Here is a 20,450-nt window from a genome sequence, read left to right as displayed (position 1 = left end):
TAACTATTGAAAAATAGCAGATATACAAGCTTGTAGATCTGCTATTTTTGAATATTTCAAATCCTTCTGAGGTTTTTTGAAAAACCTATGTTTCTATGACAGGGGTGCTCAAACATTTTCATGTGAAGGACCCCCAAAATGATATGTATTTGGCCACGGACCCCCATCTCAAAATATTTAGTTCCAGGGACCACCCAGAAGCAAATTTTAAGTTACAAATGTTCGCATAAAGAAATACAAATATTCAAAGATTTGCACACATTTTCATGACATTTCAAAAATAGCAGTCCCGGAATATAACCTTACATGCTCATATTTCAACTAACATTACAAACAATAACAATAATCATATAGTCCATATGACGTCCTGGTAATGACGTCATCCCCATATGGGCTGTGATCTGGCCTAATTCTGAACGCCACCGGAGGAGGACCTTATCATAACGTCATCATGACGTCATTTGGCTTACAGGGAGGAGATAGGTGATTTTACCAGAGGTGGCCACAGTCATGACAAAAATATAATTTTCCTCAAAAAAATAGTCAATTAGTTTACATAAAGTGAATGGTGTCAAAGTGAGTGGCAAATTGAGTTTAACCGATCCAAACTAGTGAAAACAGCAGATCTACAAGCTCACAACTAGTTGCTTTTTTCTTTTCTTTTTTTAAAAGAAAATTTCTTTTTTGGGAATGTTTTTTGAAAATGTTTTGAAAGGAAAATAATTAAAAACTAAATGTAAGAAACCAAAAATTAAGGGACCCATAAAAATGTGTCCGCGACCCACAAATGGGTCCTGACCCACTGTTTGGGAAACAGTGGTATAGGCTACAGCACACACACACACACACACACACACACACACACACACACACACACACACACACACACACACACAGAGGCACAAGCACTGCTCTAGAAAAGTACAATGCTGCCCTCCACAGGCAAAAGGCTGCAACTGCTTTTGGTGTGTTTCAAGAATCCATATACTGTAAAATGCAATGATGCCTTACAGTGCTATCACACCTGTAGGGAAGAATGCATCCTTCATTAGTAATAGTTCGTCCATTTTACCACTTTTTGTGGTCACATGTTCAGATACTGGATTCTGATTGGCTTAAAACAGTGGTAAATCAGTCAACAATCTTGAGTTGGCTCATGGACCCCGCCCACTGTTGTGTTGCAATTGTATAACTAAATAACCTTGCAAGTTACAACTGTGTTTTCTTTCATTTAACCAACCCACAACCATTCGAGGGTTGTGGGTTGTTGGCTGATTTACCACTGTTTCAGGGTTGTTTGGCACAAGGCGAAGCCGACTGCCACAACCCTGAAACAGTGGTAAATCAGCCAACAACCCACAACCCTCGAATGGTAAATGGATTACTTCAACCTTAACCCTAACCCTGAAAATGAGGCAGTTTTTGTTGTTAATGTTTTGTCTTTAAAACTTGCGTCTCCAAGTTTCAAATTTGTAACGTAAAGCCCTGCTTAATCACACACGAGGCATTGTGTGCTTGTAGATCAGCTATTTTCACTACTTTAAATTGTTTTTAAAATGATAACAAAAAAGGAAGCTTACAAGGTTTCCACCCGACAACAACAATATGAAATGTAACCTCGTGTCACCAGGATTTCTCGGGGGAAAGCCTGGTATTCGTTTACGGGCAGTTTGATCCGGTCTAGGCGGAAACCACAAGTAGAAGAAGCGGTGTCTCTTTGTTTTGGTTCCCCCCAATCCCTATTAAAATGCTCAAGTAGCCTAGTTTAGTCTTGTCAGTCGCTACGAGTTGGACTAAAAGATGCATACCAAACAAATTTTCCAAAAACAAAACTACGCCGCATCAAGGTGTTTATTAGGTAGGCCCTAAAAGTATATCCTTGAGCGCAGGGGAATTATTTTGGGTTAAAACTGTTTCTGGTTTGATAGTTCCGGCCAAAGTGTAGTCCGTCTAAGACTACAGCATGACGTAGAGTGGTTTCCGCTCCCGACTGGATCGAATCCCAAAATGTTTTGTCTTTAAAACTCTCCAAAGACTTTTAATAGGAGACACAAAGGTCTTCAGCTGACAGCAGCAATACACGGGAGATAAGAATAAAAATATAAAACCATAATTACTCTGCAGGAGAATGTTAATTTGATTTTGACTAAATTAAGCCTGTGATCAAATCTGGCCCTCAAATCCAGCGAGGAGTCTCCAGAGCGCACCGGTTGGGATTGATGCGATTACAACGAGTCCCTGTGGAAATGTTACTTTTTAAATAAAAATTAGCTGACATGGATTTCTGAGATCGCAATATCCTGCTTTAGACACGTCCATGTGTGCGTGTAGCCTCACGTCTGTGCTTTTCAACCTTCTTCATATGAAGATCTGTTATTTATTCGGCATTTGAGCGGTGACTGCTGAAGAAAATCTCATTAGTCCTACATCTCATTAGTCCTAATTTAGTTAGGGTTAGATAGTTTTACTGAGGTTAGGGTTTGGGTTAGGTTTAGGCATAGTTTTACTGAGGTTAGGGTTAGGGATAGGTTTAGGCATAGTTTTACTGAGGTTAGGGTTAGGTTTAGGCATAGTATTTTTCACCAGGTTAACATTCACCAGATTCTGACTAATGGGATGTAGGAACAATGAGGTTTTGGACCAATGCCATGGCACCATTTGAGCCACAAAACGTAGAATATTTTGTTGTTGTTGGATAAGATTTTGACCACAATTGCATTCTGTATTGATGTGATGCCATAGGACTGATAACAGGAGGTCAATACAAAATAACTATTATTCTACATTCTGTAATTGTTGTGACCGTAGGTTGCAGTTTAGTATGTGAACGGTCACAGCTTGTCCGTATGTATCTCTGTCTATAACGCCTGACACTGTGGTTCTATGGGTTTGTCGCTGTGATGTCACTGTGATGTCAGGGGAACCACTCTAACAGAATGGGTTTGCCACTCTGACATCACGCTCTAGCTTCACTGTGATGTCAGTGTCTAGCTTCACATGTACCAGGGGTCTCCATATATGGATAACTGGTCCAATATACATCACTGGCCAGATGGCCACCCTATCTATATCCGAGTCTGAACGCAGTGTAACAGTAGAATACGGGCATGCAGGTCTGCCTAATAACATTTAAACATTTTAACCACTTAGACCAGCAGGGGTGTCCAAAATGCGGCCCGAGGGTCAAATGAAATTCGTTTGGACGCCCCTGACTCAAACCCTAGACTTGCCAAATGACGTCATGATGACGTTATAGATATCATCCTCCGGTGACGTTCAGAACTCGGCCAAATCACAGCACATACAGTATAGGGATGATCTTGACATCATTACCAGGACGTCATATGGACTTTTTTGTTCGACAGGATTATTGTTATCGTTTGTAATGTTAGTTGAAATATGAGCATATAAGGTAAACATAATATGTGACTAGTTATGATATTTATCTGGCCTCGATCGGACCTCTGATTAATCCAGGACGTCAGTTTTCGTGGGCAGGATTTATGTTGGTTAAAATCAGGTGATATTCTAGGCCAGATCTGACTAGTCATGGTTAGACTTGATCTGGCCCCAATCGAGACGTCACTGATTGGTCCAGGTCCTGACCGCGCTTGCTGGAATACATATCCTATCTTTGTGCTACACACAACATTTTCACAGAATGTTCTCCCTTGATTAGGCAGGTGTAGACACACAATGTCTTGTTTTGCAATAAAGGGTTAATGTCATTAAAAAATAAAAATAAACAGGCCAGTATTGATAAAAGGAATTTAAACAGTAAGACCAGAGACATACACATGATGCATTATAGCTCATCAACATCAACTATTTTCCTTCGTAAGCTTTCATCCTTCATAAATGCTTTAGTACAGCGGTCTTCAGCCCCCCTAATCTGTGGTCTGCAGACAAACCCACTTGCTACAGGGGGCCCGCCAAAACATTGTTTCCTCCTTGTTGAACCACTTGAATCCCAGCGTCCATATATACTTTAGAACAAATAGCAGATCTACAAGCTCACAACGCCTCGTGCTGTGAGGTGTTGTGAGCTTGTAGATCGGCTATTTTCGGCAAAGAGCTTTGGTGTAGAGGGGGAAAAGAGCAGACTAAGTACAGAGTGAAAGGTGAAGGTGAAAATGTACATGAATCCAAAATACACTGACGATTGTGCTGTCAAACAATTAAACTATATGGAATCTATGAAAAGTTTGTGGGGGTCCCTGCTTCATCTCTCTCTCAGCTAAGGGGTCCCTGGCCTGAAAACGTTGAAGAGCCCTGCTTTAGTATAAAGGACATTTTGGTGCTATTCATAACAGGTTTCTAGGAGATGTACACTATAAACGGTGGTGATCCTCATCCTCATTTCTCATGAGGACTGGAGAGTCAAGTTGAGCTCAAAGTCAGAACCCAGTGCAATAATAACGATACAATTGAGCACCGCTGGTCTTAATTATCTAGCTGCCGCCATTTTGTTTCAGTGGAGTTGAAACACAAAAGATGTAGGCCTATGGAAAAAAGTAGCTAAAACAACACCCAACATAAACCGGTCTGTGTTCCATATTTATAACATCAAAAATAACATGTTTGGTTCATTTTTTTCTCTATTAGACCATTTCTATTTAACTAATTTCTATTGGGGTTTAGACTTTCTATTTTTAGCAGTTTACCGGGTTCATATACCTACACCTAAACAGGCCTGTCACAAATATTACATAATCATCTAATCGCAATTATTTGCCATAATTTGACATAATCGTCATAATCCTTTCTAGTCAGGGACCCAGTCCCTGATAATGGGAGAGGACCTGTGATGTTCTGCCGTACTTTTTATTTCTGTTTTATCTATTAGTTTGGTCATTAAGGTCCACAGAATGAGAGGCCTGCTCTGCCGGAAACATCGCGAAAAAAAGTAATGGCCATTTGTATATTCACTGTCCCATCGACTTCACTATACAGGAAAACAATACAAAAAATAAATGTGCTTTAAGTAGCATGTGAGGGGTCAAACTAGGGGTTCTTCATGATTCCGAATCCATTGCAAGCATTTGTTTTGCATGAAAAACATTCCTTGGGCTTCATTTTTGCCCCCCGAAATTGTAAAAAGTGATGAGTCATCAAAAAATCTTCACTTTTCACAGCTTTGGGGCAATGCCCGACCGATACCATATTTTTCGCCCGATACCGATATACCGATGTTGGGGAGTACTGGACACCGATACTGATACGATACCGATATTTCATTATATATATATATGGTGCCGGTTTGTAATAAAAATAAAATGAAAAATATATCGGAACCTTCAAGAAATGTGTTTTAATAACATTTTCAAAGACAATTGCTCAAAACAGCTGAACATCAACTCCAACCAAAACCACAGGATAGGCTACTAGACAAATTAACAGGTCTCTCTGAGGCAAACAACAGATGAGACACTGTGATATGCAACACTGCATATTAATGATCTCTGGCACAATTATAAGTGGCAAGATACAGAACAGGTTTTATGTGGTTAAGATACTGAACATGACCAAAGTAGGTTGAAGGCAACAAGGCATATTTGATTGTGGTGCAGTGCAAATCAACACACCGCTTGTGGGTTTGGGGTAGGCTGTAACAGAAGCCCTAGTAAAAATAGCACAACCCCTACACTCTTTGCAGCATAGAATGTAAAACATACACTGTCTACACACAAACAAAACTATCTGTAAACTTGCAATATCTGCATTCTCTGCATCATTGAACTTAAAAAAAAAAGTGAAAACAAAAGCCTGCCATTTTAGCAGTCTGGCAGCTGGGCAACTCAACTGTTACTGTACTGCACCTGTAAACTTGCAGTATATGTCTGCATTCTCTGCAGCAATCAAGTTAAATGAAAACAAAAGTGCTATTTTCTCAATCTGGCTGCTGGGGCACCATTAACAGTTCTTAGTCTCCAGTCTCCACTATAAGCTGCATTACATTACAAAATAAGTTGGAGTCTCATGAAGCAACAAAAGAAAAGAAAGCAGCATAGAATGTACTTTACATACAATTACTTCCAACATAAAAGTGAAACAACTCAAATGTACTGCATCTGTAAACTTAGTAGCAGTATATGTCTGCTTTCTCTGCAGCTCTGCAGCATTCAAGTTAAATTAAAACAAAGGTGCTACTGTATTATCAATCTGGCTGCTGGGCACCATTATCAGTTCTTAGTCTCACTCTCCACTAAGCTGCATTCCAAAATAATTTGAATGAAAAAACAAAACGTGTTGTTGCTTTTTTTTTTTAACTAGTACTGATAGTCAACCAGTGGCAGGTTGTAATAGAGGAAAACAAGCTTTTCAGCATTTTCACCAAGAAGTGAGCTCCTTTTGGGATCATAGACAGCCCCAACTGTGCTGAACACCCTCTCGCTGGGGACTGATGAGGGTGGAGCAGCGAGGTATCGCCTGGCCATCTTTGACAGTGCTGTGTATTCTTTGCAGTTGTCTTTCCACCATTTAAGGGGGTTGCCAGTTTTCCGGTCTTCCAGTTTTTCTTTGAGGTAGGACTCAATCTCGTCGCTGATGGTTTTGGCTGCAGCTGGCTCGTTTCCTGAAGACAGTATACTGTCATAAATGTCATCCAGAACCTAGATAGATAGATAGATACCTTTATTATCAGTTGCCCAGAGGCAGCACAGCAGTATATGTTTATATATTTACCAAGTTATAGAGAAGTAAGAAAAAGATTAAAGAAAAACAAGAACAGAGTACAGATTACAGTAAGAGCAAGGTACATCAAGAAAGGGAATGAATAATAACCTCTTCCACTCTTGGTCTTTTTGGGTTGCCTCCTTCTGCATTGTTGTCTTCTGCTTCTGCCTCTGTGGGGTTATTTTGGGGTTCCTCTGTGGACTGTGTGGGGTTTTCCGGCTCTGGACTCTCTGTGCTTCCACTGTCCTTGTTGGACTCCTCTGTGAGCCAATCTTTGGCTTGGGCAAGCACCGCACGTGATGAGAAGAAACGGTCCTTGTATCGCGGGTCAAGGAAGCACGCCAACACCACTTCTTTAGTTTTCTCCGCTTTGTCAAAGCGCCTTGTTAGGCTCTGCAGCATTGTGCGCCTTAGGGTCTGAATGCCCCTGGTATGTTCTCCCTCTTGCTGAAGCAGCTGCTTCAGCACTACCAGGCTGGGCAGGATACATGAAGCAGAGGAATCTGCGCTGCTCATTTCCAAGGTGATTTGTTCAAATGGAGTCAATGTCTCAACCAGCTTTGAGACAAGGTCCCACTCGTCAGCAGTAGGAAGTGTGAAGTTTCCATACTCAGAAGAGTAAATTGTGAGAGCACGCCTTTGCTCCCACATCCTCTGAATCATGTGGAGGGTTGAATTCCATCGGGTTTTGCACTCTTGCAGTATGGTGTTTTCAGGAAGGCCAACCTCCTTTTGAATCTTGGTAAGCCTTTGTTTGCCGACTACTGCATGATTAAAGTGTGTAGCACACCGCTTCAGCTTTGCAATGATGTCCTCAATCTTCCTCTGAGCTTCAAGGCCATCGTTGATGACAAGCTGCAAGGTGTGCGCACAACAGCTCCAATCCGGCATTTCGATGAGCCTCATGCCTTTGATCATGCAGACCCGCTGTCACGCAGCACCAGTAGCACACGTTGCTTCTCAATCCCCCAGAACTCCAGCATTGCCATGAACATTTCGCTGATGTATTGGCCAGTGTGGGACCCTTTCATTCCCTGAACATTGAGGGTGACGACCTGTCTTTCCCAATTTTGATCAATGAAATGGGCCGTCAGGCTCATCAGGGACTCTGTGGAGCCTGACCAACAATCTGTACTGAAGGACATCTTGTCACCTGCATTTTCTTCCGAAACAAGCAGCTTTATCTTTACTTTAACCTTCTGGTACACTTGATCCAGCATCTCGGTTCTGTAGTGCTTCTCAGACTTTAACGTGTAGCGGGGTTCCGCTCGAGCCATCACCCTCTGGAACCCGCGATGTTCCACAATTGCAAATGGCTCCATGTCAACGGCGATCATTTCCATGATCGTTCTATCCATTTCTTTTGTTCTTCTATCATGGACAGACCATTTGATCTGTTTATCCAGGACTTCTGGCAAAGTAGGCTGCCGTGAATCTGGCTCTTTGGTCACGCTGGTGCTAGCCTGTTCCTGGACGACAGCAGCATCTTTATGGGCCTTATTATATTCTTCTTTGTGTTTTGCCTTGAGGTGGCTCCACAAATTGCTGGTGTTTCTCGTGGCACCTTTACTGGAACCCTGGCTGACTTTCCCGTCACAGATGTTGCATGTGACATCATCATTCTCTTTAGAGAAATAATCCCACACCTTGCTTTTAACTCTCTCTTTTCCACTTGCAGGCATCTATAACAAGATGAATAAAAAAAAATATATATATTTATTATACAAGTAATAAAACACACTTTGCTGTTTCAAACATGTAGCTATCTATTATATTGTTAATGTCATATATTAAATCATAATTAATAAATGTGTTCCAACTGCAACATAAGTCTTTATCTAGCAAACTTCCTTGTCCATAAAATACAGTGGTGGGAAAATAAGACACCAGGCTATGACACATGACTAAATTGTATGATTGAAATAACAGTCATTTTAAATATTCATCATTCAATGCATGCTAAGTTATTTAAAATAATAGATTAATATGTTCACTTTTATTTTAAACCACTACCATTTATATTATAATAAACATAGGCTACCTTATTAATTTAACAGAGAACCAATGCAAATAGAATCAATCTGTCAATTGCACAACAATAGGTACTCATTTAGGCTACCGACAAGCTATTCAAAAGAGACAACATCTTTTAAATAGCTATCCCCGGCCCGCGGACCCCCTAGGAGGCGCGGACCCCATATTGAAGACCTGATTTATTCATTCAGAGGTTTATTTGTTCTTATTAGGTTCGCTGGATAATAAGACTCGTTATTTGGGCGTCGTGCTGTTTTGTGTCGTTTATGAACGGGTTAAACTAGTGACGCAGGCAGCCATCATGCCAAATGTAACATGTACTCAAGTAGGCGTACTTAAGTACATGTACTTAAATGCAAACGCGACGCATTGTGAGCTCGTACATCTGCTATTTTGCATGTCAATACTATTGTAATTTTACTCAAGTATGCTACATTCCAGACCTTTACATGTAACAGAGTATTTCTATTTTGCAGGCAGTATTGATACTTTTACTTGAGTAAATGTGAGCATGTTACTTTTCCCACCACTGCGGGCCAAGCGACTCGATGAGGAATACAAGAAAGGTCGTCCTAAAACAAAGCAGACCCAAATTGGGTTTCCCAACGGGTCTGTGGCCTTATATGCATCTAGCTTAATAAGGCCGCAGACCAGTTGGGAAACGAGTTTGGGTCGACCTTGTTTTAGGTAGTCTTTCCTGCTACCCTAAGCGAGATTCACGGTTCACCACCCGACAATTTCTTCCTCACAGAGTTTGCATGGAATGAAACAAGTTAACGTAACGCCAGGCTACTTTAGGCCTATATAGCCTAATATTTCTTTAGCGTTATAAAAGTCACAGATGTAAACGGATTACGGGTCATTAAGTGCACATTGCAATAAAAAAAACCTATATCAGCCATAATCGTCTACATGCAGGGAGGTTGACATGTTTTGCATATCAAAGTGTCACGATTGTGCTGGTATTAAAACAAAACACATTTGGAACAGGGTAACGTAGTTTAACGAAAAGAACATGGAAGTCACTGTCTGGAATGGACTGCTCCTCCGTCCGTTCTTCGGATAAATGGTAAGATTATCGTTGTTTTTTCATGTCAAACTTTGAGTTTGGTCACAGTTATCAATTTCTATTGCTTGCTGGATAATAATGCTCTTTTAATTCGGGGGTTCTGGTGTGTTTTGCCTCGTTTATGAATTAATATGTGTGTTTTACCAAACGTCGGGTTAAACTAAAGTTTGATTTGCACGTGGATTCGCACCATGGCTTTGCAGGGCAGCCGCCACCGCCATGCATTGCCAAGCAATTAAACAACACAAGTTAATAGTCAGACATCTATATTTCTCTCTGTGGATTTTCACATACACACCTTCCTTCACCGCAACATGAAACATCAGATGAATGAAACTGTAACAGGCAGCACATGTAGTGAGGGACCGACGAGAGAGGCAGCAGCAAGTAGTGTTCTGTTGTTGAGTGTTGACAAGCCAAGCCGTTTGGGTCTTGTTGGAATGTTATATCACACTCTGCTGGACAATTCTGGTATTGCGCACAAAAATACAGCTCAGGCTTTCATGCTCTCTCCGGAGACACGTTTAATACTAATTAACATCGGACATCGGGGCAATAATTCACCGATGTTCGATACCCCTCCGATACCTCCAAAACGGCCGATATATCGCCGTTACCGATATATCTGTCGGGCTCTACTTTGGGGGGCCGATATTTTGCCCTAGGAATGTTTTTCATGCAAAACAAATGCTTGCAATGGATTCAGAATCATGAAGAACCCCTAGTTTGACCCCTCACATGCTACTTAAAGCACATTTGTTTTCTTTTTTAAATATTTTTCTTTTCCTGTATAGTGAAGTCGATGGGACAGTGAATATACAAATGGCCATAACTTTTTTTCGCGATGTTTCCGGCAGAGCAGGCCTGTCATTCTGTGGACCTTAATGACCAAACTAATAGATAAAACAGAAATAAAAAGTACGGCAAGACATCACAGGTATCACCCCTATTCCTTGAGCTTTTGGGCTTGTGGGTCCTTGACTATTCCACGTTGGAAAAAGTTCATATATTTTCAAACATTTTCAAAAATGGTGGAAATAGCAGATCTACAAGCTCACCTCAACCTTATGTTGACGAATAGATCTGTGTAGTAATTTCACTCCCCTTCTTCATGTGGGTCAACATTTCCATCACAAACTCTAAGCTGTCATGAAGCCATCGCTCATCAGCTGCTACATAAAGGCTTCGGTGACGTTTTTACTGCCCCCACACCAGCGGTGAATGTCGGGGCGCCCACTGGCCTAGCGGTCCGGCCGCATACCACATTGTGCCGCGGGTTCGAGTCCCGTTCCCGACACAACATTTGCTGCGTGTCACTCCCCATCTCCTGTCCAGACACGCGCACACACAGACATCAAAGGGGGCTTGAGCCCCTGCCCTTTCATTTGTCTGTAAAAACTGCCCTTTCCAGACCATAAATGCATTTTTTACTATGGTGAAAGAAAAGCGAATGCCCTCTTTCCATGCCATACATGAAGGCAGCATTCGATAGAATCGCCTTGTCCAAACTCTCCTGAACTTGAATGCAGCGTCTTAAGTTGAAAATAGCCGACCTCCAAGCTCACAACGCGTTGTGAGCTTGGAGGTCTGCTATTTTTGGTGCTTCCACCAAAAAGGCCCTTTTGGAACGTCCAGACCCTGCCTCTCTAACATTCTCTGCACGTCCCTGGTCCTGTGAGTCTTCTGTCCTATCAATAAAGGCATAAAAGCCCCAAAAACACATCTTAAAAAGCAAACAAACGGTGAATGTCTCAGCTCCTTACACGTCATCTCCACAAATGTTTTGAAAAAAGTCTGGTTTATAAAAACACCCGAGAACATTTCAAAAAGGTCAAAGTATTCCTTTTTTTCAGAAATGCATAGCCTGTGAGTTGCAGCTGCGCGGATGCTTCGCGTTGACCAGAACAGTGCATTGAGTGATGTGGGACCTTAAGTGGAAACGTTGACTAATGCGTTGGGAGCCTCGGTCTTGCGCGAGTCAGTCTTCCTGCTGCTTAGTCTCGGGATGAGTTCACCGCCTTCGTGGAGCAGAGTTGATGAAATCTGACTTCCTGTAGCCGGCCTGTAGAGGGAGACAGAGAGCAATGAGAGGAGATGAGATGACAGTATGGATGGGACGATAATCGCTATTATCGTTTAATGTCATAAAAAACACTACAAAAAACGAGGGCATTCACGAATAGTGATTTTTAGTATTCAAATTATTCGACCTCAAAGTATTCGAATAGTCGAATATTCGACAGGACTGGCCAAACTGTCAAATATTAAGTAAGCAAGAGGTGAACATTGTGCCGATCTACATGCTCACAACGCCTCGCAACCGGCTATTTTCACAATATTTATCTGCGGAACCGAGTCACATTAAATGCAATCTGAGTTCCCAGAGGTTCTTTTTTTCGCCACTAGGGGGGCGAGAAGAACCTCTGGGCCAAAACTATGATATTCCTGGGCAGGAAGTTGTTCCAGGCTCAGAATCTGAGCTGGGACAATCCAGGAAGTAGAGCCCTGTGCAAACCTTCAAAACATTAAGAACAGAAACCAACCAAAAACACTACAACAATATGCAGCCCATGTTTCAAGGTGAATCCTACCAGACTACATTAAATGTAATACCTACAATACCAAGTGCTTGTCAGGGTGGGGGTCCCCAGTTAAATTATGTTTATTTTGGGGGTTATGGCCTAAAAAGGTTTGAGAACCCCTGGTATAGAGCATTAACAAATTCATCCACCAGGGGCATTGACAACTCATTCTTATGACTTCCTATCTAGCCAAGCTTTATAAACTATATATTTTTTAAAGAGAAAACAATAAAATAAAATAAAAATAAGCAAATATTCGACTTTGGTGAACAACGTCGAATAGTGACTTTGATATTCGAATATTCGAATATTTGGTGAATGCCCTACAAAAAACACAATAATCGTATCGTGGAGAGTTCATACTTTTTTTTTCACCTTCTACCGAATCTCTTTGCCAAAAAATAGCTGATCTACAAGCTCACAGGTTGTGAGCTGTTGCCATAACTTAGCAACAGGCATGATGAATTCATTTTAAGAAGTACATTTATTCTTTCTCCCTGTGGCAAAGGTATGGCAACTGCCATACCCAACTGACGCCTCTGCATTCTTTACCAGTTAGTAGACTACTTTGAAGATCTGCTCAAGTACATGATTACTTCCTGTCTTATCACTGATTATTTCCATTTCCAATTTGACAGGGACAGATCTTAACCACCAGCCACTGGGGGCGACGGAGGCAATTTTGCCATAATATAAACCAGAAGTATACAACCGGTCGTTCATATTTGTCTAATTATTGTACTTAAGCACAACATGAAGTGTTGGTTTAATCACATTAAAGTGGAACTGCAGCAGAAAATTAGAATATTTTATAAAAGTAAATATCCTTGAAACTTTTATATATTTCTTGAAACTTTCATAGGCCTATATTCTAGACTCGCGTAGCCAGGCTTTACTCATCTGCGAAGAGAAAAGCCTGGTGACAATATAAGGCAGAAAGCGTTCAACTTCTGGTGACAATATAAGGCAGAAAGTGTTCAACTTCCGCCGTGTGAGCTTCCCCGGTTTTCCCCTAACGTAACTTCCGTTAAACGCAGCACTTCCACTAGAAATCTTGGAACCAACCGGAAGGCATTATGTGTACAGGGTGCCTATATTCTGGATACATTGCACATTCAGTGAATTATTCCAAACATCTCTTTTTGTTAAGATTTTGAATGTTTATGGCATGAAGCTCATGAATAACAAAAGTCCATATTTCAAGATATTACAATATTACACGAGACCACTCAAAACAAGGATTTATATTAGACATGTCAACCTTCTGAAGTCAGAGTTTCTTGAAGTCCAGTGGGAAGTTTCCGCAGTCAGTTATGATTTGGGGTTCTAAGGCATCTGCAATGCTTTTTTACACACAATATTCAAATTTTCTGAGATTGATCTGTATGAGATGTAAACAGAGTGGGTTTTTAGTTGAGGACAGTGCAGGCCCCTCCTGTGAGAAAAAAAAAAGTTATGCAACTATTGAGCAATCCGTGATGTCTCCACCACACTAGTGGTGGGTCTCAAAGTGGGGCCAGGGGACCCCTAAGGGTCTTGAGAGGGGGGGGGGGGGGGGTCCAGCCAGGGGTCCCCCACCTAGTTTAAATGGTTGATAATTAGGAACCAAATCTGAGAATGTACATAACGCAACAGTTATGGGGGTTCCATGGTCTAATATGGGTTTTCAACAGGTGGTCCGTGGACCACAGGGGACCGCGGGCGGTATTGCAGGTGGTCCCTGGCCAATAGCAAACTGGGGGGGTCCTTGGAATGAAAAGGTCTGAGAACCACATCTGTCTCTACACCCCTAACCCCATCCTGTCTTGACATATGTAAACGTTGAATAAAGTAGGCTATAGGAAATAACGGTTCCCATTCCACCATAGTATGTATGACACATTAAAGCAGTGCTTCACACTCTCAAACGTGGATTTCATGGACTTTAAGGGTGTCTAAATTGACCCATACAAGTCTGTAACTCTAACAGTGTACACATGGAACCAACGGGTCCATTTGGTTCCATTTGTAGACCTACACTGTCAGAGTTAAAGGGAAGACCTTGAAGGTTTGAGAAACACTGCATTAAAGCTTGCAAGAAATAACGTCCACAATCCGAGTACTGTAGGCTGCTACCTTCATGCTTATTCGATCTCCACATACACAGCTGATCTGACGCATTTAACTCCATACAGTGCAGAGAGAGAGTCGGTGTGGCTTAAATCCACTGCATTACAAACACCCTATAGATATTACAGGCTACTGTACCTCTCAGTGCTTGCGTCTATCCCAGCCCAGTCTCTCTGCTGATCAGAGCTTGTTGTGTCCCATGCAGAGGGTCTCTCTCTCTGTCGCAGTCTTCACGTCAATGATCCGTCCTGGTGGAATGTATTCCAAATCCAACATATAGTACAGTCTGTCTGTTGTTGCGGTTGTTTTGTCCCGGTTGGTTTAATTAGCCTGAAGAATCATCAGCCGCCTCCTTATAATTCCTTCCCCGGCGGCGATCAAAGTTTGCGGTGCGTTGCGTTTGCGTTGCGGTGGGCCGGGGGTCCGCCGTCCGCACACGTTCGTTCACGCGTGTAAATAAACACGCAAGGAGGTGGTCCCGCGGTGGGTTGTGGTCACTAGTGGACAATCTGCACTGCACTACACACATGCACAGTCATGAATGAATGCATGTGCGTGAACGGTCGTAGAGCGTGTGTGTGTTGTTGGGTTCTCCCAGGGGCGGCCGGCAGGGGGGGCTAGCGGGGCCATTGCACAGGGCGCCACTTTGCGGGGGCGCCAGAAGAAGAAAAAGAAAAAAAAAAGTAAAGTGACGGCCCTGCAGAGCAGACGTAAGATCAACAGTCCACTCAGACCGAATACAACAACACCCCCTGGTGGTAGTGATAGAGGCTGGCAGCTCCAGGCAGCCCCCCCCCCCTCCCCTCCTGATGTGATGTCATATTCACGCGCCAGTATTGAAATTGAAAACAACATCTGTTAAAAATAAAGCATGGAGTTCGAGCTCTTCACTACTATGGACGTGACTACCGGTAGATATTATAATATAGCTGCTTGCCCTGAAACATCACATGGAGAGGATCATTTTGTACCTGACTTCCTCTACAAAACACAGACCTCAGGCTGACAGGCTCTATCAGCCAGGACTTTGTCTCACTGTGCGTGACTGTGAAAGAACCATTTCCTCCTGACCAGCCCAAGGTAAGACTAAGACAGTCAGATCATGCTTTTATAAACCCTATTATATTAAGCCCAAAATGGTTCTGCCGCCGTGTAGAACCGAACCGCATAATTTGCCCGCAAATAACTTGAAAAAATGCATAATTTGCCCGCAAATAACTTGAAAAAATGCATAATTTGCCCGCAAATAACTTGAAAAAATGCATAATTTGCCCGCAAATAACCGATTTTTCCGGCGCCGCTAAGCGGCGCCGTTGAGGGGCCGCGCTTCGCGCGGCCATAGGGCGGCGCTATACTACCTCGCCTAGGGCGCAATATACATACCAACCGCCACTGGGTTCTCCTCCTCCTCTCTCACATCATCTCACTCACACGCACGCACGCACGGCACGCACACACACAGAGCCTTGTAAATTACACTGGAACAGAACTGGGACACACCGCAAGGCATTGTGGACCGGTTTAAAGCTGCACTGCACTGGCCGTTATATTCTAGCTCTGGTCGGTCTAATAGCCCTGAAACACGACCCGTCATGGATCCACCTTATCCTGGTGTGCAGTAGGTTTGCAAATTTGCCACGTACGTCTATAAAAACGTTGATATTTCAAAAAATAAAGTACTTACTGAATCCTCACGGATGTCACAAAATCGTGCGCTTAAGCAGAATCACCTGGATCCTCTGTATTGTTTAATTAAAAGCATTTTAATCCGATCAACGGCCATTTTCTTGACTTCCAGCTACGCGACCCCATCGGTTGGGAGGTGATACTGCACTCTGACACATACAAACCTATTTACGACATTGCCGCCGATCCGATTAAAAGGCTTCTTAATCTATTAATCAATACGGAGGATACGGGTAATTCTGCTTAAGCGTACCATATTGTGACATATGTTAGCCTTTAGTAAGTACAACTGTTTTGAAATATGAACGTATGATTAGACGTACGTGGCTAATTAGCTAAACTGCTCCACACGAAGTGGAAGTGGATCCATGACTGTCATGATATGACAGTTATGTTACCAGAGTTAGTGGACAGTAACATTACTTGACTAATAGTAGGCTTATAGACTTAGTAGGCTACCTAAGTAGCCCACATGTTTTTTTTTACTTTACCAACTAGTATTTTAGTAAAATAGTTTATTAACAAAAAAAGTAGTTGATGAATGTATAACTACTCCCTATTTTAAACAATGTAAATACAAGCTCACAGTCACAATGGGTCAAGAGTGTGTGAGCCTGAAGCTATTTTGACTATTTAGTGATACAAAAAATGTTTAAAAGCACTCCAGTAGGCTACTTTAAAATAACACATTTGTATGAGCAACTTTTAGCCTACTTGTAGTTGAGTAATGAGTAGCTAATATTTATATCTTATATTATAATATTTATATCATGAGTAGAGCTACAATATCTATGCTCAATAAGTGCATGGGGTTGAATAATAGCCTGCTTTGTCCACGCCACGGCTCAGAGTATAGCTGTGACATAATGATTTGATGCTTTATGATCAAAGAGGGGACTATAGAGCCTATTTTTCTTATTTCAACTTGGCCTACATTCTCTATCACAGTAGAACATTCCTTGTGTACACTGTCAACACACTCTCACTCCCAAAACGGCAATTATGGCCACTGTAGTGTGCAAGGAATATTACAAATAAAAACAAAACATGACAACAATGAAAGCAAAGATTGCTTTGCTTGATTTGCGTGAATATAGGCTAAGTTTGAAATATGAAGAAAAAGAGAAAATGAACAATGATAATGAGTTCCCATTTTAGGCAGGGATCATTGTTGGCTTGTGGTGGACATTTTTGTCTAAATAACATTTTTGCCACAGACATACAAAATGAGGGGACAATAATATTGCCAGAAACACATAAAGAGAGTGAATGACCATAACAGGTCTGTAACTCTTGGGAGTGTATAAATGGAACCAAATGGACCCTTACACTCTCAGAGTTATGGTGGTCCTTGCAAAGAAAACATTCGAGAACCACTTGTACTATGGTGACTAGTGACTCATAATCAGGGATGTGGAGGAAGATGTTTGAGGGGCAGGGGGCTGAAATTCCTTAGCCAAAAAAATGTGAAAATAGCTGATCTACAAGCTCACTTCGGCACTCGGCTTGGCCTTTAATGCTGCAGGACAAGGAAAGGGCCGGGGTATTTGCATTTCCATCTCCATTCATGGTCTGGAGAGGGCGCTTTTTTTACAGACAGGTAAAAGGGCAGGGGCTCAAGCCCCCTTTAATGTCTACATAATGTGTGCACGTGCCTGCTCATAATGGGCCATAGTGTACCAGTGTATTGATTGATTGAATATTTCATTAGTCACAATGAACAACAACAATATGTACAGTAGTCACATTTAAGATGCAGCACGGCTGCACAGATACAGTTAGAACATCCTTGGCACTGAATTTGCAAACATAGCAGTATAAGTGGGGTGTGTATAAGTGGGGTGGGTGGTAAAAAAAAGGGGGGGGGGGTCTCAATGTAAATCAGCTAGCTAGTCATACTCATACATACATTATTCGGGGGAAAACTTGGAGACATGACGTTCAGTAATTGGGGTCTCGTGATCAAAATAAGAACATTATAATGGTGTGTAAAACAGAACAGGGACGAGACCAAGTCTTTGCCACAGACATTTGTCCGTGTGTATACGGACGTGTTGATTGACCCCTGCATTTCAGGTCACTTTAAGGGGTGATGTGTCACACCTGCTGTGAACCGTGGGGGCGTCACAGAGTGGGGGTGACAGTGACAGACAATCGGGGTGCTGCGTTATACCGAAACACAACGGTGTGCATGAACACATGACCTGGTGTGAAGGGCCACACACCGGATCGAAACATTGTCAGACAGATGTAAGCCATTTACCATGAGAGGGAGTGGGTTGTTGGCTGATTTACCACTGTTTCAGGTTTGTGGCACGAGGTGAAGCCACGACCCTTGAATGGTAAATTGCTTTTCTACCACTTCTACCATATAAATGAAAGAAAACACAGTTGTAACTTGCAAGACCTTGGAAATGCAACACAACAGTGGGCGGGTCCATGAGCCAACTCAAGGTTGTTGACTGATTTACCACTGTTTTAAGCCAATCAGAATCCAGTATCTGAACATGTGACCACAAAAAGTGGTAGAAATAGCAGTTTTGTACATGTGCAGGATCCAAACACCCGTTGAACTGAAGCCTCTTCATCCCAGCACCCACCAGTCCATCATGTGCGTTACCTGTAGTTGCCTTTCTTGATGCTTCATTATGATGACAGGGCACCCTGGGGTGCCATGATGCAAGTCCAGGAATGTCGCAGAATAATTTGATGATTTGGAATTCATCAATATCACTTTACTATGCTTAGTAAAACAGACCTGATTTTCACTCTACTTGATGAGATCTTTTTCCATCGACAGCCAACTCTTTCACCAAAAATAGTGGATCTAGTGAGCTTGTAATGTAGATCCGCTATTTTGGGTGAACCTTTCCCCAGAATAGGGATGCTGGGGTTCAAGGGGTTAAATCAAGGGGTCAAGTTATTTCCAGTCTGTTCTGATGGAAACGGATATTTCAAATATGCAAACATGCATGTAAGTGTGCATGGAGTGAAAGGTTATTTACAGGGGTGACCTGAGTCATAAAAAAGTTTGAAAACCTGCATTAGTGTAGGGCTTCTGCAGTGGTGCAGGGGAACTACAGTAAGTACAGTAGGCGACATTACTGGAGCAGGCTACAGTTTTGAGGTACTTCTACTATTATTAACCATAATGGACATCCATGTCCATGATGTTGTGTAATAATAATTGTAACACTTTTTAATAATAGTAACAAAACAATCTATATTTAAGGACAGATCTGAATAGCCTAGAGCAGGGGTCTTCAACAGGGGGTCCTCAGAGTTACCACAGGGGGTCCTCCAAATCTTCCATTCCTTTTTATATTAACAACTTGAACCCTCCATATTCAGAGAACTCTAGCCAAAAATAGCCGATCTACAAGCTCACAACGCCTCGCGCTGCGAGGCGTTGTGAGCTTGTAGATCGGCTATTTTCGGCAAAGAGGTTTGGTGTAGAGGCGAAAAGAGCAGACTAAGTACAGAGTAAAAGGTCAAGTTAGATAATGACAGCTCAAGTGGTTAAATATCTGAAAACACAAATTGACATGAATCCAAAATACACTGATGATTGTGCTGTCAAACGATGAAACTATATGGAATATATGAAAAAGTTGTGGGGGTCCCTGCATCATCTCTCTCAACTAAGGGGTCCTTGGCCTGAAAACATTGAAGGAACACTGGCCTAGAGAGAACAGAGAGTATAGTATACCAGCCACTGTATGTGAATTGTCTTTTTCTGTTTTTTTTGTGGAGTTTCTGTGTTTTTACTTCTTTATTGCACAGCTGCTCTGACATAACTTGTATATTCAATTGTATTTGTTCCTAGTGAACTTGTATTTGTTAAATGATCATTCATTCACCTTTTTCATTAAGGAAAGGATTCTAAATAAGCCTTTTGGCTTCTTCCTCTCCTTGCGCAGTATTTTGTATACTCAATATGTATTGTTGCTAATAAACTAAACTAAACTAAACTAAATTGTGAAAAACAAAATGAGTAAGAAACTACACAGGGAAGTTCTATGATTAAAGATGAGGCCATAAGGAACCTGATGAAGGCCTATTATTGACCGATATAAATTCCAATTAAATTATGCATCAACTGTTCTGGGACTCAGTTCGTTCAGATTGAGAATACATTTCAATGTCAAAAATGGATATTATACCAGAAAACTAAACATAATTAGGTACAAATATTTCAAGAAAATAAATTAACAAACCAATATAAACTGTCCAGCACAGTAAAATCCTCATGCAGAGGTCATTCAGCTCTACTCTCTACGAACTGTAATTACTTT

The 20,450-nt window shown here is 41.8% G+C and overlaps 1 protein-coding gene across 1 annotated transcript in view; it reads right to left on the bottom strand.

Annotated features, from left to right (window-relative positions):
• LOC308308744 (uncharacterized protein) overlaps window positions 1–7,593 on the bottom strand; it is a gene marked incomplete at both ends in the record, with an annotated part of 38,905 nt that extends 31,312 nt beyond the window's left edge. The window contains 2 exons of the mRNA XM_080754197.1: window positions 6,375–6,611; window positions 6,784–7,593. Of these exons, the coding sequence (XP_080610323.1) occupies window positions 6,375–6,611; window positions 6,784–7,593 (1,047 nt within the window). The remainder of the gene's footprint in view (window positions 1–6,374; window positions 6,612–6,783) is intronic.
• Between the last annotated feature and the right edge of the window lie 12,857 nt (window positions 7,594–20,450).

Source organism: Nannobrachium achirus (assembly GCF_963921795.1).
Source record: "Nannobrachium achirus genome assembly, chromosome: 23".
Lineage (NCBI taxonomy): Eukaryota > Metazoa > Chordata > Actinopteri > Myctophiformes > Myctophidae > Nannobrachium > Nannobrachium achirus.
The sequence above is the reverse complement of the archived record's forward strand: the minus strand, read 5'-3'. Positions and strand labels throughout refer to the sequence as shown.